The 15,509-nt window shown below is 42.8% G+C and overlaps 1 protein-coding gene across 17 annotated transcripts in view; it reads right to left on the minus strand.

Annotated features, from left to right (window-relative positions):
- The window catches only part of Mmaa (metabolism of cobalamin associated A), a 31,083-nt gene extending 15,828 nt beyond the window's left edge, over positions 1–15,255 (minus strand). The window contains exons 1-4 of one of the 17 annotated variants that reach the window (XM_031340410.1): positions 15,151–15,255; positions 3,649–3,800; positions 2,024–2,163; positions 597–1,072 (exon numbers count right to left, since the gene is read on the minus strand). In XM_031340410.1, the coding sequence (XP_031196270.1) occupies positions 597–1,072; positions 2,024–2,067 (520 nt within the window). In that variant the 5' untranslated portion in view covers positions 2,068–2,163; positions 3,649–3,800; positions 15,151–15,255. The other 16 variants (XM_031340413.1, XM_031340412.1, XM_031340411.1 and 13 more) reach the window with 16 other exon arrangements.
- Positions 15,256–15,509: the final 254 nt, after the last annotated feature.

A 15,509-nucleotide genomic window follows, 5' to 3' on the forward strand; every position in this document is an offset into this window, starting at 1 on the left:
CAAAGGGCAGATATGAGGAGAGGTGGTGATGAGAGGGACTAGGGTTTAGGATGTGAAATTCACAAAGAATTAATAAAAAAGTTTTTAAAAAGTATTTCAGTGAAATGAGAGGCTGGGGTCATAGGACACACCTGAAATCCCAGCATTCAAGAGGCTGAGGCAGGAGGATAGACAGTTAAAGTCAGCCTATGTGAGATAGCAAGACTAAAGAAAACAAAAGGAGAAGGAAGGCCTGTGTACAGAACGGCTAACAAAGCAGCCGAGATGCAGACTTCCAACCTGACGAGTGTAACTAATCAGGGATGAGGTGCAAACCAGAAGACTGCCAAAAAAGAGCACCCTGATTAACAGTCATCCAGTATATTTGGGTTCTGGAATCCACAGCAAGATTCTTACTCTTCCCGAGTATACAGGATTGCTTCAAATGGCCATGGTAATTTTACTATATATGAAGATTAATACCTGTAAAAAACAGCATTTATATTTCATCCAACTATCAAGCAAAGAAGTCTCAATTTGATCTCATACCTCTTGGACATATTTTAAAAGAAGAATTTAGAAAACCATTTCCTGAACAACAGAAAAAGAAAACCGACCTACTCGAAATGTGAGGGGCTTTCCTTGGTTCCGCAGCTCCTGCTCCCGCTGGTGGGCTAAGACTCTCTGGAGAAGCACCTGAGCCAGCTCCTTCTTCCTGGTGTGAGTTGATTCCACAAGAGTTATGGCCTCTGCTAAGCAAGCTCTCTGCCCTTGAACTAAACCTGTATAAAGTCTATCCACAAATCTTTGTTCTTTATCAGAAAGTCCTTCTGTGTAGTCCTTCAAGGTGGCCTGGACACATAATGTTCTCCTGAAACAGTCAGACAGTAGCACCCTCTTAGTACAATGGTGTCCAAAGGAGTTTGGCAGAGCACCTGGAGGTCCCGGTGCAGGATGACTGGAGTGAAGGAGCCGTGGGGAAGGCACTCTCCAGAGGTGGGTTAGTGAGTGCCGGTAAGGAGAAAGGAGCAGCGTGGGAATAGTCATTTTGTCTATAACTGGATATTTTCTGACAGCGTGATTTATGAATGGCCTAGAAGGAAGGAAAAGTATATTTTTGAGTTTAACAGACAATTAAAACACTGAAGTAGTAAAACTAAGAGACCCCAGCATTCTTGCATACTGTTTTCCTGTGTTCTAAAACATGAATAATTAGGGTTCTTGATAATATATGTGATGACTAATTTTCGTTGTCAGCTTGACTCCATCTGGAAATAACTAAAACCCAGGCTGCTGAGCACTCCCTGTGAGAAATTTTCTTAATCAGTTTATTTGAAGCAGGAAGGCTCACCCTAAATCTGGGCCACACTTTCTGGTGGCAGCCCACATAGACATGGAAAAAGAAAACTTGGCTTTCTGCCTGCTTGCCCTCACTCTCACGGCAAGTTCATCTACCCTGCTACTGAATATACTGGCCAATATTAGATCCAACTTCTTCAGGGTTTAAATGTAGATTGAAGACCAATTCTTCAGGAATCCTCCAGGACTCCAACTGGAAGACTGAGAAATCCAGAAAGCAGCATTCCTCCATGGTCTCTGCTTCATTTCGGGTTACTGGCTTTAGTTCCTGCCCTGACTTCCCTTGATGATGGACTCTCTGACCTATAAGCCTAATAAAACTTCTCCTCCCAAGCTGCGTGTGGTCATGGTGCTTTATCTCAGCAACAGAAATCTAACTAAGACACTAAAATTTAGGAGAGGACTCCCTTGGCCACAGTTAGTACTAAGACTAACTCAAAACATGAAACTACTTTATTGTAAAATAGAATTTACATTAAAATTGCCCTGTAAATAAAACCAACACAAGGCCTTTTAAAAAAGGGTTTGCTATATATGCCTAACAACCAGAGTTCCATTCCTGGGACCCACAACAGAAAGAACTGACTTCCAATGGTCATCCTACCTGTAGCATGCTCATGAGTCTGGGTATGTACACACATAATAATAAGAATAAATAGCAAATGTAAAAAATAATATACAAAACCTCATTAGAGTAGATATTTTCTTCCATGTTTTTCTTGCATTCATCTTAAGGATTTCTTCAGGTCAACATACCCGATTCTGAGGCGTGCACAAAAGATTCTTTCAGAAGATTCCCTCTGCTGCTGGCCTCTTATTCATTCTCTGCATAAGTAGTGTGATTAGGAGTGCGGCACTTGAGGCGTAAGTTTAGGTACATGCATGTACTCAGAGAGGCTCCCTGAGTAATCTGACATAAGCACACAATCAACAACAATAAGCCTTAATGTGAAGTAAATCGCGTAGGCCGGGAGTGAGCAGACCAGTGTATCTTGGAGATGGTCAGAAGCACCTGGTGCTTGTTCAGACGCCTCCTCCCAGCCCCACACCAGCCTCGGTAGGTAAGCACGCTCAGGTCTGAACTACCACAGAACTAGGTAGAGAGGCTTTTCAGACTTACGCAACGTAACTTCCTACTGTATTAAATATGTGGTCAGAATGGGAGACAAAAGTTAGCAGCCATGGCCACTCACTCTTGGCGTCATGACTCTGGGCAAGTGACGGAAGCACTCTGTACCTCAATCTTCTCTGCACTAAGAAGAACAGATAAGTAAGTGGGATGGTTGTGAGGACTAGATGACTTGAGTCCTGTAGGAAGCCTGTGATGCCAGGTCACACACCCAACTTCAGGGGTAAGCTGGGATTTACAGATATGGAGAAGCTGCCCAGTTAAGTGCTGGTTTCCCTATACTTTGTGGCACATTAAGTTATTCATTGATCTAAGATACTTTCTGTAGACGATATCTGAAAGGGGTGGAAGTTTTTCATTTGTAGAATTAAAGCTGCTCTGATTTTCCAGTCTTTTTTTCTATTTTGAGAAGGTTGTGATGCCTATTCTTGGATGTCTCCTTGACTATATCAGGAGTTAACTAAAACCCAAATGACTGGGCACACCTGTGATTGACGTTCTCTTAAACAATCTGAGCCACACCTTCTGCTGGCAGCCTATGAAGAGCACAGAAGGAGGCTCTTTGTCTGACCGCTCCTTCACTGGTGTTAGAGCCTGCCTCTACAGGACTTCAGTGCAGACTGAAGCCAGCTGAGACAGCCAGCCTCATGGACTGAACAACTACTGGACTGCTGCATTACCTGAGCTACAGCCTGTAAGCCATTCTAATAAATCATATATATGATTTGTGTATATACATAGGCCCAGATATACCTATATATACATATATAAAGACAGAATCATTCTATTCATTTTGTAAGTTCTGTTACTCTAAAGAACTCTAATACAAAGGAATTATAACTTCTATTTATATAAAATTAACCTTATTCTAAAAGGACAATTATTTTTGAGATAATTACATCATTTCCCCCTCCCCTTCCGCATTTCAAACTGTTCCTTTTACCCCTCCTTGCTCCTTTTTTAAGTCCATGGCATCTTTCCATTGTTAGATGCATATGTGTGTGTGTGTGTGTGTGTGTGTGTGTGTGTGTGTGTGTGTGTGTGTGTGCATGTAACTTGTTTAGTCTATGTAATGCTATCTGTATCTATGTTTTGAAGGCTGGCCGTCTGGTTTTGGATAACCAATTGGGGTGCTCTTCCCTGGGAAGGCTATTGTCCCTCTCTCAGCAGTCCTTAGTTACCTGGAGTTCTTTCCATAGGATTGAGGCCTTGTGGGCTTTGCTGTCCAATTCAGGATGTCTATTATTGTCCTCATTCAGCTCATGTTTAGGCAGTGTTGTTGGTGAGACTATGTGTGTAACTTCTGAGTCTTCTAGGAGGAAATACAGTCTCACTGAAAATATTGTGGTAAAAGAACAATTTTTAAAAGTGTGTAAAAAGTATTAAGCATCCATCACTATCCTGCACATACTTAAAACAAAAAGGTGGGAGCCGGAACCATGACTCGGTGGTTAAGAGCACATAAGCTCACACAGAGGACCAAGTTTCATTCCTAGCACCCACACCAGGCAGCTCACTACTACGTCCAGCTACAGGGGGTCTGGTGCCCTCTTCTGGGCTCTGTAGGCACCCGCACTCACTTGCACATATGCACACAATATGGAATTAAAAATAAAAATAAATATTTAAGGGGTTAGAAAGATGTCTTAGTAGTTAAGAGCACTGGCTGCCCTTCTAGACGACCTGGATTGCGCCCACAAGGCAGATCACAAGTGTCTGAACTCCTGTTTCAGGGTTTCAGACACCGTCTTCTGACCTCTGAGAATCCTGCATACAAGTATACAGGCATTCATTCCAGCAAAACACCCATACTAATTAAATATCTTTTGTTTGTTTGTTTGTTTTTGGTTTTTTCGAGACAGGGTTTCTCTGTGTAGCTCTGGCTGTCCTGGAACTCACTCTGTAGACCAGGCTGGCCTCAAACTCAGAAATCCACCTGCCTCTGCCTTTCAAAAGTGCTGGAATTAAAGGTGTACACCATCACACCAGAATTATAAATTTTTTTTAATAAATCCTTTGAAAAAATAAGAGGGATCTGTCTCCAAAGGCTTCTTCAAGCATACCCTTATGTACAATTCTTATCAACACTACCAGTGCAACCAGACAGAGAGTTCACAGGCAAGAACTATTTTTATTCAGCCATTCCTTCTGAGAACATGTAGGTCCCAGATCATCAGAATAACAGTGAGATATGGATGGTGACATACATGGTGCTAGGTGCTCCTGCTACTCTAGCCTAAATCTGACCTGGTTCCTTTGGCTCCTGTGTGGAATTACTTGGTCCCCAACTGCTGACAGTTTTAGGAAGCTGTAGAACCTTTAAGACGTGGGACCTGGCTGACACAGTGGTTTGCCATGGGAGAAGCTTTGACTGGTTCTCTTTGCTTCTGGCCCCAAGCTCTGACCTTCTGTATGCCTGGGTGATATGAACAGCCCCATTATCTGTTCCAGCCACCATGTCTTCCTCGCCATAATGTGCTGAAATCACCTGGGACAATGAGCCAAACTAAGGCTTTCCTCCCCTAAAGTCACCTGCTTCTGTCATTTTGGTCAGTGATGAGAACAGTAACAGATACACAGCCATCTGCTTTAATCTTCTACTTAGTTCCTCAGAGCAGTTCTAACAAATTACTACAATGTTGAAAGTAATTGCTGAATTCCAACAAAAAGATTGATTTTCCAAGTAGGGTCACATTTCCAGGTTTAGGGGTTAGGACATGGACATATCCTGTGAAGATTCCTATTCAACCTACTGCAGCTTCCTAAAAAGACTACTTCATTCTCTTCCGTGACGGAGCCTTAGTACTTCAAGAACTCATGAAATAAGACACACCATGTCCAAACAAAACAAAACAGCCAACAGCCCAAAGCACAAAGTACTAAGGGAAAAGTCAACATCACAAGAGCTAACTCTCGCTGAGGAATTCAAGTCACTGGAGAGTCAATGCCAGGACTAAGTCCAAAAGAATAAAAATGCTAAAGGAGGATGGGGCAGGTTTTCCAGGCTGAGGCCTTAAATTGTGTAAATTCAGTGTAGTGTAGGTACTTGGTCTGGTCCTTGCCATACTAGAGAAGATTGGGAAAGTCGGTGAAGGTATAAAACTTGGATATACAGAACTAGTGATGAGAGATGAGGTTTGAACCAGGACAAAAAACTGAGGCCAAAACTATCCTTTGTTGTAATGGGCAACACAATCAATCTTAGCAGCAGCAGCAGCAGCAGCAGCAGCAGCAGCAGCAGCAGCAGCAGCATACAATAGTATATACATGTAGAAGACCATGAGAATTGAAGGGTGATGAGACTCTAGCAACAGAGGTCAGAGTGAGAAATCTGAGAAAGGGTCCTCAGCAAGGAAGGGAAAGAGAAGTGGAGATCATAGATTTGGGTGCGGCATTAAGGGACAGAAAACAGAAGCCAAAGAGCTTCCTGCCCATTGACTCCATAAAGCTGACCCATCAGGTATGCTGTAGTTACTTAAAAACAATCAACCACAAAGAAAAGATACAGTTGATCTGAACTTACTTCTCCACCTTCCTGGCACTTTAGAGTTTATGAACCATCTTCAAACACTTTCTATTATTCTCCAGTCCCATGAAGACAGTAGGATGACAGTTGTTGGTCTCATTTAACCAAAGGAGAAATCAAAAATTCATCAAGTGTCTGTCACAGAGGCAGGACTAAAATCCAAGACTTTAGGCTCTTTCTGACATTATCTCTTAATGAAGTATGTTACTACAAAAGAGCTGTTCTGTGGCTAAAAGAGAAATAGTTTTTGTAACTGCCTACCTTTCAAAGTGTGTAAGAGAAATAGTAAGGTGAAGAGAGGCCAGTGAGCAGAGGAAAACACCTCCGTGCCACAGAACGCTCTATCATATGTAGTCCTACCATCCTAAGGAATGATGTCCACAGAGCGCTCTATCATATGTAGTCCTACCATCCTAAGGAATGATGATGTCACATGCTGGCTAAAGGCAAATTAGAGCTATGTAAAATATACCATGAGTACTTCTGGTTACCAAACAAGCCCAAAGTAATACATTGAGGGGACCCCAAACCATGAAGATTATGAAGCACTCATTCAATAACTGTGAGCATTTACTACGATCATACACTAGTCTAGCTCTGAAAATACGGCAGCAACAACAAAAAGTTTTACTGCCATCATGAAGTTTGTGTTCTTAGGAGAAAATCAATGTACTGTCAGTCAGTCAGTCACTGTGGCTGGATCTGAATGAGTCACAGGGAAAATACAGGAGAGACAGTCAAAGACAGGATGAACACGGGCTTTACAGACAAATGAGTGTACTAAATGCATGACATGGGAAGCCAGGACAAAGAATTTATCATGCATATTTATTTATTCATCCTATGTATAATAAGACTGCTTTGTTTTCATGAACACCATAAGAGGGAATCAGATTCCATGACAGATGGTTGTGAGCCACCATGTGGGTGCTGGAAATTGAACTCATGACCTCTGGAGGAGAGCAGCCAGTGTTAATTGCTGAGCCATCTCTCCAGCTCATTACTGTTTGGTTTCTTTTTGTTGTTGTTTTTGGGTTTTTTGTTTTGTTTTGTTTTTAAGATCTCTGGCTACTTCAAAATTTGTAAAATTTGTAAAATTTCAAAGTAGGTAGCAGGGAGTGAGACACAGAACAAGATGAGAAAACAGTGCAGGAATTACTGTAACTGCCAAGGAGATGATGTCCTAGACCAAGTACAGGTGATATTCAGTCAAACTCCATGTGAATTCTGAAGGAGCTGTTTTCATACAAGATGTGGGATACAAGATGTTAAGTCTCAGGTAAATGTCTACCCTGAGCCACAGAAAGCTGAAGACTGGGAAGTGAGGTTTGAGGTATGACCAGAAGATAGATAGATAGATAGATAGATAGATAGATAGATAGATAGATACAATGACTTCCATTTTTATTTTTATTATTTTGTATGTTTGGGGACATGTTTGTGTGCATGGGTATGGGCAGATATGTATATGTCATGTGTGTGGAGACTGGGGGTTGCAGATGTTGTTTTGATTGCTCTGCATCTTATAGACTGAGGTAGGGTCTCTAATTTGAACTTTGTTCACCCACTTGGCTAGTTAGCTATCTCGCTTTGGAGATCGGCCTTAGAGTGCTGAGAATACAGGCTTGTGACCATGCCTGAGAGGTTTTTATGTGGGAGCTAAGGATCTGAACTCCAGCCCTCACACTTGGATGACAAATGCTTTATCTACTAAGCCATCTCCCACTTCCAGATTTAATTTTTAAGAAGGCCCACTGGATAGCCAACTGAGCTGGCAGCTGCATTTCAGTCTTAGGTTCAGTATTGAAATCAGAGCTGAGGCATAATTTGGATATGACAAATGTTTCGATGTTGTTTAAATCCATGACATAAAGCTTGTTTTAAAACTGATTAAAGATCAAAGAGGTTGAGAGCATTTTTCAAAATAAAACTTCACATGGGTTATCATGGCGCTTCTAAGCTGGTTTTGGCAGACCATATTATTAAAAAGCAGCCTAATGTTAGTGTCTAATAATGGCATCTCAGACAGTGCCCACATATCTGAATCCCTCAACTCTCAGAACATATATTACTTTACAAAGGGGAACTGAAATATGTTGATAGAATTCAGGGTGCTAGTGAAGAAAAAGATTAGTCTACTTATCTGAGTTGACTCTGTAGTATCACTAGACCTTTTAAAATGAGGAGAAAGGCAAAAAAATAAAAGGCCAGTCAGACACCAAGAGGCTCAGTCCGCTCTTGCTGGCTCTGAGATTGCAGAAAAGAGACTGAGACAACCTGTGAAGGCTGACTGACTGGAGGAGAGGCTGAGAACACCAAAAACAGGATTCACTAAGGAGAGCGTGGACTAAAGACCATGGACACCTTGATTAGCTGCCTCAACCTGTGTTAGGCATGACCAACTAAACCCTGACAACAAATGTATTGGTTCAGCAGGCCCAGGTGCTTAGCAGGCAAGCTTCGTCACCTGCCTCTGATTCCCAAAACCCAAGTAAAAGTGGATGGAGAGAACCATCTCCACTAAGTAGCTCTCTGACCTCCACACGCCTGACTTGGCATGTGCACCCTCCCCTACAAATCAATTATTAAGAAAATAAATATGTGGTAATTTGTTATACACTAACAACACCAACGGGAAACTAATATAGTTGCTATAGCAACCACTAAATCTTTTTTAGAGATTAGAATTTAGATTTTTTTAAAATGAGAAATGTCTAATAACCACTCATGATTTAATTATCTTTGCCATAACCTATAACCCTTCATTCCTCATTTAGATCTCTTCTTAACCCAGGAATCAACTTGATGAGTCTTTTACTATTTATTGCAACCTTCAGTGTTACATTCAATATGTGTGCATGTCAACTTCCAAATTAGACATAATATTAACATATATTCCAAAAAAGAAACTAGTAAAAAGAATTACATGCAAGGTGAAAGGGTAGCTAGTGTTTTTGCTATGATTTTTTATCAGAATCATACAGATTGGACGTGCAAACACACCCTGGAAGGTGTTACCCCATGGGCTGCTGTCAGAATCTTTTTGTGAATGACAAACAGCACCCTTGAGACACATTTCTTCAGACCCAGGCAGTCAGCAGTGCTTGTCAACCATGCTCGTCAGCACTCCACAACTTTCTGTTCACATCTGCAACACAGGATTTGTTGCTTTGTCTCTGACGGTCCTCCCACAGAAAGGACAGTATGTAGTCCACCTCCTCAGACTCTCGAGTGGGGCCTGGCACACAGCCAACTTTCAAAGCTGTTCTGTAGACTGGTCAATGGGACTCAGCCTATGGGGAAGAGCTTGACTGACAATAGAGCCTGTGTGAGCAGAGAGCCTTTACAAACACACTCTGCTCTTCAATGGAGACATCTTTGACATCTAACCAAACTTCCAGAGAAGAAATATATAAATATGGAAGGAACCAAACCCACAACAAGAACTTTACCAGATGGAAGTGTCTATTCACAATGCAAGGAAATTCTCTAAACAAAATGGATAAAAACTGTCTAATCAAGACAGCATAGCTTCCTTTAACATAGAAATAAGGCAGTTCCTTAAAACGATTTTAAGCTAGTATTTTTATTCACTGAGAATGTCATGCATGAAATGTCCTATGACAACTAACAGCAGTCTTTCTTAGAGAAGCCTGTGCTAACTCTGATCAGCTTAAGGCTTGCTCTGGAGGCAGTTCTCTCACATCCAGACAGGTCTTAAAAGTCCTTTAATCAAGACACAAGAACTAAGAAAAGAACAGCATCATTTTTACCTGCCCCCAATAAACTACCAAAACTATCCAGACTCTACTGACACCTTCCAGACTGTTTGAGAGCTCATCCCCCCTCACCACACCCCTGCACACCCCATCTCTTGGGACTATGTGAAGGGCAGACACCAAGAGCTCTGCTTCACTTCATGTGCAGTATGATGAGGTTCTATGTGTGCTTTCCTAACTAATCCATACAAAACTCCTAACAAAGGAACCCTGTTGTACAGTGAAGAAGCTCAGTACTGTGAGGTGGATTGTCTGAGGCCTCACAACTAGTGGTGGGATTTCATAAACACAGATCTGTATGCTGAGACCTCAAGAGAAAGCTAAACAGCCTCCACATTTGAATGTATCAGTTACAGCTGGATATTCATTGTTTACAATTTGTTTCTTACTTTTGTCAAATTTAGAAAGTCAGCATGATTTCCCAATAATGAGTTAGGTACAGAACAGACTAAATTTTAAATATTTAAAAATGTTGTCATTTCACAGAAAAGTCATACCCAATAAATCCACATAACCCCGTTATTTAATTAGACTGATTTTAAGGGGGACACTACATTTCTTAACAGCAAATATAACTTAGCCTAATGAATAACTTTTTATCTTTAATATACATGTCACAGGCAGGACAGAAAAATAAGTTTGTAATTTTATTGACACTCTAGCAGACTCTGTCTACTATACTGACAAAACGATCAAAGTAGGAAGAAGGGCTTCTCGATGACTCATGAAACTAAGCACCTTTGCCTGAAGGACAGAAACCAAAGAATGTAGCCATTAATTATATCAAACAGTTCAGTTAATTGTCATGATTTTTGACAGTAAGGCTTCATCCTACAATCTGCAGGCTAAGCACTTTTTAATATTTTTTAAGATTTACTTATTTTATTTTATATATTTGAGTACACTGTAGCTGTACAGATGGTTGTGAGCCATCATGTGGTTGCTGGGAATTAAACTCAGGACCTCCGCTTGTTCAGGCTCCACTTGCTCTGGTTCATAGATTGATTTATTACTATATGTAAGTACATTGTAGTTGTCTTTAGACACACCAGAAGAGGGTGTCAGATCTCATTAAGAATGGTTGTAAGCCACCATGTGGTTGCTGGAATTTGAACTCGGGACCTTCATAATAGCAGTTAGTGCTCTTACCCACTGAGCCATCTCACCAGCCCTAAGCACTTTTAAAACAGAGAATTCTGTGGCATTTACAACAGTTGCTTACAACAAAGTACTGTCACACCTAATAAACCGGGATGCCAGAGTTTTAATATACAATGAAAAATACTAAGTAGACATAAATACTGAAATAGGCTAAGCCATCACTTACAGCTATGTTTTGGATCTTAAAAGTACTAAAAGTCCATGTGTAAGAGGCTTAGTGCTAAGCCCTTAGTGCTACTAGGGGCAATAGAGCCTTAAAGAAGTGGGATCTCACAGAAGCTGTGCCATGGGGGTTCCCTAAAAAGGATATTAGAATTCCAGTCCCTTCTTTCCTTCATTCCTGGCTCCATGAGGCAGGTAGCTCCTCTGCCACACACTTCTACCATAATCACTGTGTACCACAGGGCCAACAGGGACAGTTAGCCATGAATTAAAATCTCTAAAATGGAACTAAAATAAACCTTTGCTTTGTTACAGGAACAAAAACCATACTTCCCCTGAGAGTTACACAGATAATAACATTTTAAGCTCACATCTACTTTCCTCAAAAATTACTTATTTATTATTTCTTCTCCATCATCCACATCTAACACAGTGGGTTTCAAGCTCCGTATGTCGTAAGACATATATTTACAATACACATGCACGCATGCACGAACACAAATGTCACTCGATAACATTTATCCCTTTTACAGATAATCCTCTCTAGCACTGTCTCTTCTGTTTTTCTAATGCAGTCTGCAACGAGTACACTGTGAAGTTTAGAAGCCCACAGTCTACCAGTCTACCAGAGCCACCTCTCGCACATTCTCTACTCACTCATCCTCCATGCTGTCAGGCATCTCATGCTCATATACTCTCCTTCAAACATTCAAGACTCCCCTTGCCTTATGTGAAAAATTAAAAATGTTTCCTTCTATGAATGTGCAATGGCACATTCGATAAGTTCAATAAATACTTATACAGAAGCTACTAGACCTTGGAGTGTACTGGCATATGGGTCAGACATGACTCCTGGTAGCATGAAGTTTACAATTCAGGCAAGCAATGATGACATAAATATACTCCTCTGTGAGTTTTTACCACCCCCTCCTCAACCTTTACTTTCCTGCTGTCACCATTCTGATGTGTTCACAGACCCCAGAGCCAGCTACACTGTCTCCTAGAGTGACTGTCACCATACTCTTTCTATGTGGGATGTGCTCTTTCTCATCACTTCACAAAATCCTCGTGAGCTTTCAAGATCAGCCTAAGTGTGTCCTCTACAGGGCCACTGGTTGCTTCCTTGATAGCTTGGTTATTCCTCCTGTCTCTCCTACAGCTCTCATCACAATGTACATATATTGTGATAACTTTTAAGATGGCAGTCTTCTATAGACCATGGTTGCTCTGTATCCATAGCTCACCGTTTGCAGAATCAAAGAATATATGCAATAATTTTATGTTAGTCCATAACTCCATTACACTGACTTCTAACTGGTATTTTGAAAACTGGATACTTTTTTCTTTTATTAGATATTTTCTTTATTTACATTTCAAATGATATCTCCTTTCCCAGTTTCCCTTCGGGGGTCGGGGGAACCCTATTCCCTGTCCCCTCCCCCTGCTCACCAACCCACCCTCTCCCACTTCCTGGCCCTGGCATTCCCCTACACTGGGGCATAGAACCTTCACAGGGCCAAGGGCCTCTCCTCCCACTGATAACCGATTAGGCCATCTTCTGCTATACATATGCCGCTAGAGTCATGAGTCCCCCCATGTGTACTCTTTGGTTGGTGGTTTAGTCCCTGGGAGCTCTGAGGGTACTAGTTGTTCGTCCCAAGGGGCTGCAAACCCTTCAGCTCCTTGGGTCCTTTCTCTAGCTCCTCTCACTGGGGACCCTGTACTCAGTTCAATGGATGGCTGTGAGCCTCTACTTCTATCTTAGTTGGGCATTGGCATAGTATTTTTCTTTTAAAAGTCTGATACAAACCCATTTTTCTGCATTAGGAGTTTGCTCAGCAGCAGGTTCTGACTTGGGATATTTGTCTTGGAACTGATCGAGTGAATATTCTTTATTTCAGTAATTACCAAGACAAGGCATTTCAAACTCAGTGTCTATGATGTATTTCAAGATTAGTGTCTATGATGTAACACAATACACATAGGCCACACAATTACCCTGTGAGTAACTGATTTTGATTTGGGAGCTAAGCTGTCAGATGCCACTAACTTGCTATCATGTCCACCCCTGCTCAAAGTTTCACCTCTCCCTTTCAAATTTTAAAATAGTTTTACAGAGTGGTTAAGGTTGTCACTGAGAAGTGACAGTAACACAGAACACACTCACTGCCTGGGGAGGGTTTCTCTGAGGTTCCTGTCTACTATATCCAGAAAGAGTCACATGTCCAAATTTCTACTCAGAGGTCAATTTGTGCTGAGAGCCTCTCACCATTGAATGTTGTTATTAATTGCTCTGGTCTAACCCTGGTCCAAGTCTGCAGCACTAGTGAGACTAGCACTAGCAAATGAGCCCTCTTGCAGTCTCAAGTTCTTCCTATGCAAACGTTAACAGAACCACAGACAAGGGGAACAGCAAGTGTGAATAACAGCTGTGCACACAGGCAGGACCTGGTGCCAAGCACATGCTGATCAACACTGAGAAGTACTGCTCTTCTCTTCACCCTTTCTCCAGTGCCCTTGGACTGCACAGCAAGATCCATCGAGGAACATGAATCTAGCCTTTTTCTGTTCAAATTCCTCCAATTCCCCAAACCAGACCATGAGTACCTGATGAGAGGGAATACCTTAGGCCCGGCTCCAGGCATTCTAAATGAGAGACTGTGGGAGTAAGCCTCCTGTGTGACACTGATGCCCTAGGAACAAAGTCCAATAGTCTGTTTCTCACACTGTCCTCTCAGGCCTCCTCCAAGGAGACTTTGTCTTGTACTTACTTTCCCAATTTCCCAACTTCCAGATTTGACCCACAGGTCCCATCTTTCCTCTTCTACGACATTTCTCCTCAGTTTAAATTCTACTCTTCTCTTAAATCTTCCCCCGATGACCCTGGCTTTGGGGAGTCTTTTCTTCTCTAAATCAAATTATTCTGAATGCTAAGTTAGGTGCTAATCTGCACTGATCACTAGCAAGCTGAACCTGGCACACAGAGGGTGCTTATTAACTGAACACCAATCACATTAAAACCAACCTGAGGATCACATAAAAATACAGATGCTTGTTCCATATTGCAGAAAAATCAGATCTCTGTAAAAGACCCGTGGCAATGACGATTTTAAAGCAATGTCCAACACCTTTCTTATATACGGGAAGACTAAGTGTTTGCTTCTCCCATGACACCAATCAGCTGGGGCAAATTCCAACCATTCACTTGCTCCATCCATTCCAAATATATTCTTGTGACACCCTCAAATTTTGTAAGCACCATTTACGTCCCTCGTGATTATATAACTTTCCATGTTTATAGTCTCTAATAGGAAACAAAGCCTTAAAAGAACCATCCTATTAAAAATACTATTTCCCTGAATATATTTACTTTGTCAAAGAACTTTCTGGACGTAGTAGATGGCCCCCAAACGTTTTGTTTCTCCTGGAAATTGGTTTTCTACTAGCTTAGCTGCTTTTTATAGTCTCTTTGTTCTCCAAACTATATGTATGGGAACTCTTAAGAAAGGCGGCAGTAAGAAACCCTTTTCTCTCAGGCTACCTTTCATTTTTCAAATGAGAAACATATCTGAAGTTGGCCTGTCTTCCGTGGAACGCTGTCGGCGCTGTCCAGACGGTGTTCAGCAACCCAGACACTGCGTTGTGACTCCTAATCTGAAGCCTACTTTTATATCCTGCTTTGAATCCCCTGCAAATGAGTATTTCTTCCACTGAGGTGTCTGCGGCTCCCTTCCACAGGCGGAGCTCGTTAACATGGAACAGCCTGCTAGCCCGTCTCCTTCCTAGCTTCCCGAAACGAGCTCACAAACCAGCTCCCGGGAACCTGACGGCAGTGTCCGCGACGCTTTTCTTACGTAAGGGAGAAGCGCGCAGTCTCCTCCAGTCCTTCCTGCAGCCCCCGCCACATCCACCCCGCCCCCAATTCGGCCACGTCCTCCTCGGCTGCCCCCCGCGAGCCTCCAGGGGGCGCCCCCGACAGCGGGGCTGACCCCGGGCGGAGGGACGCACCGCGGCCCCGACTCCTGGCCTCCGCGCGCACAGGGCCCCACACTCACCCTCGCGAGGCCGTGCGGCAAGGCACCGCCCCTTCCGCCCATTCTTCCCGCCCTGCTCGCTCCTTCCGCCGCCGGCGGCACGCAGGGCGTAAGGACGCCCCGCGCAGGCGCAGTCTCTGAGGGAAGGCTGGCTCGCCGTGGGCGCATGCGCGGATGGCGGGATCCGCTTGGGCGGGAAGTGGGTGGTGCAGGCTGTTCTGGGCTCAACTTTTCCTCTCCGGAACGCTTCCTGGCCTCGGCTGTCCCCGCCCTGCCCGACTCTCAACGGCCGCGGTGCCCAAGCCCACTCCTTCCGGGCCTGGAAGATTGAGATGGGTCACTGATGACGACGTAGACAAACTTTGCCAAAGCACGTTGCC

Source organism: Mastomys coucha, unplaced genomic scaffold (genome assembly GCF_008632895.1).
Source record: "Mastomys coucha isolate ucsf_1 unplaced genomic scaffold, UCSF_Mcou_1 pScaffold22, whole genome shotgun sequence".
Lineage (NCBI taxonomy): Eukaryota > Metazoa > Chordata > Mammalia > Rodentia > Muridae > Mastomys > Mastomys coucha.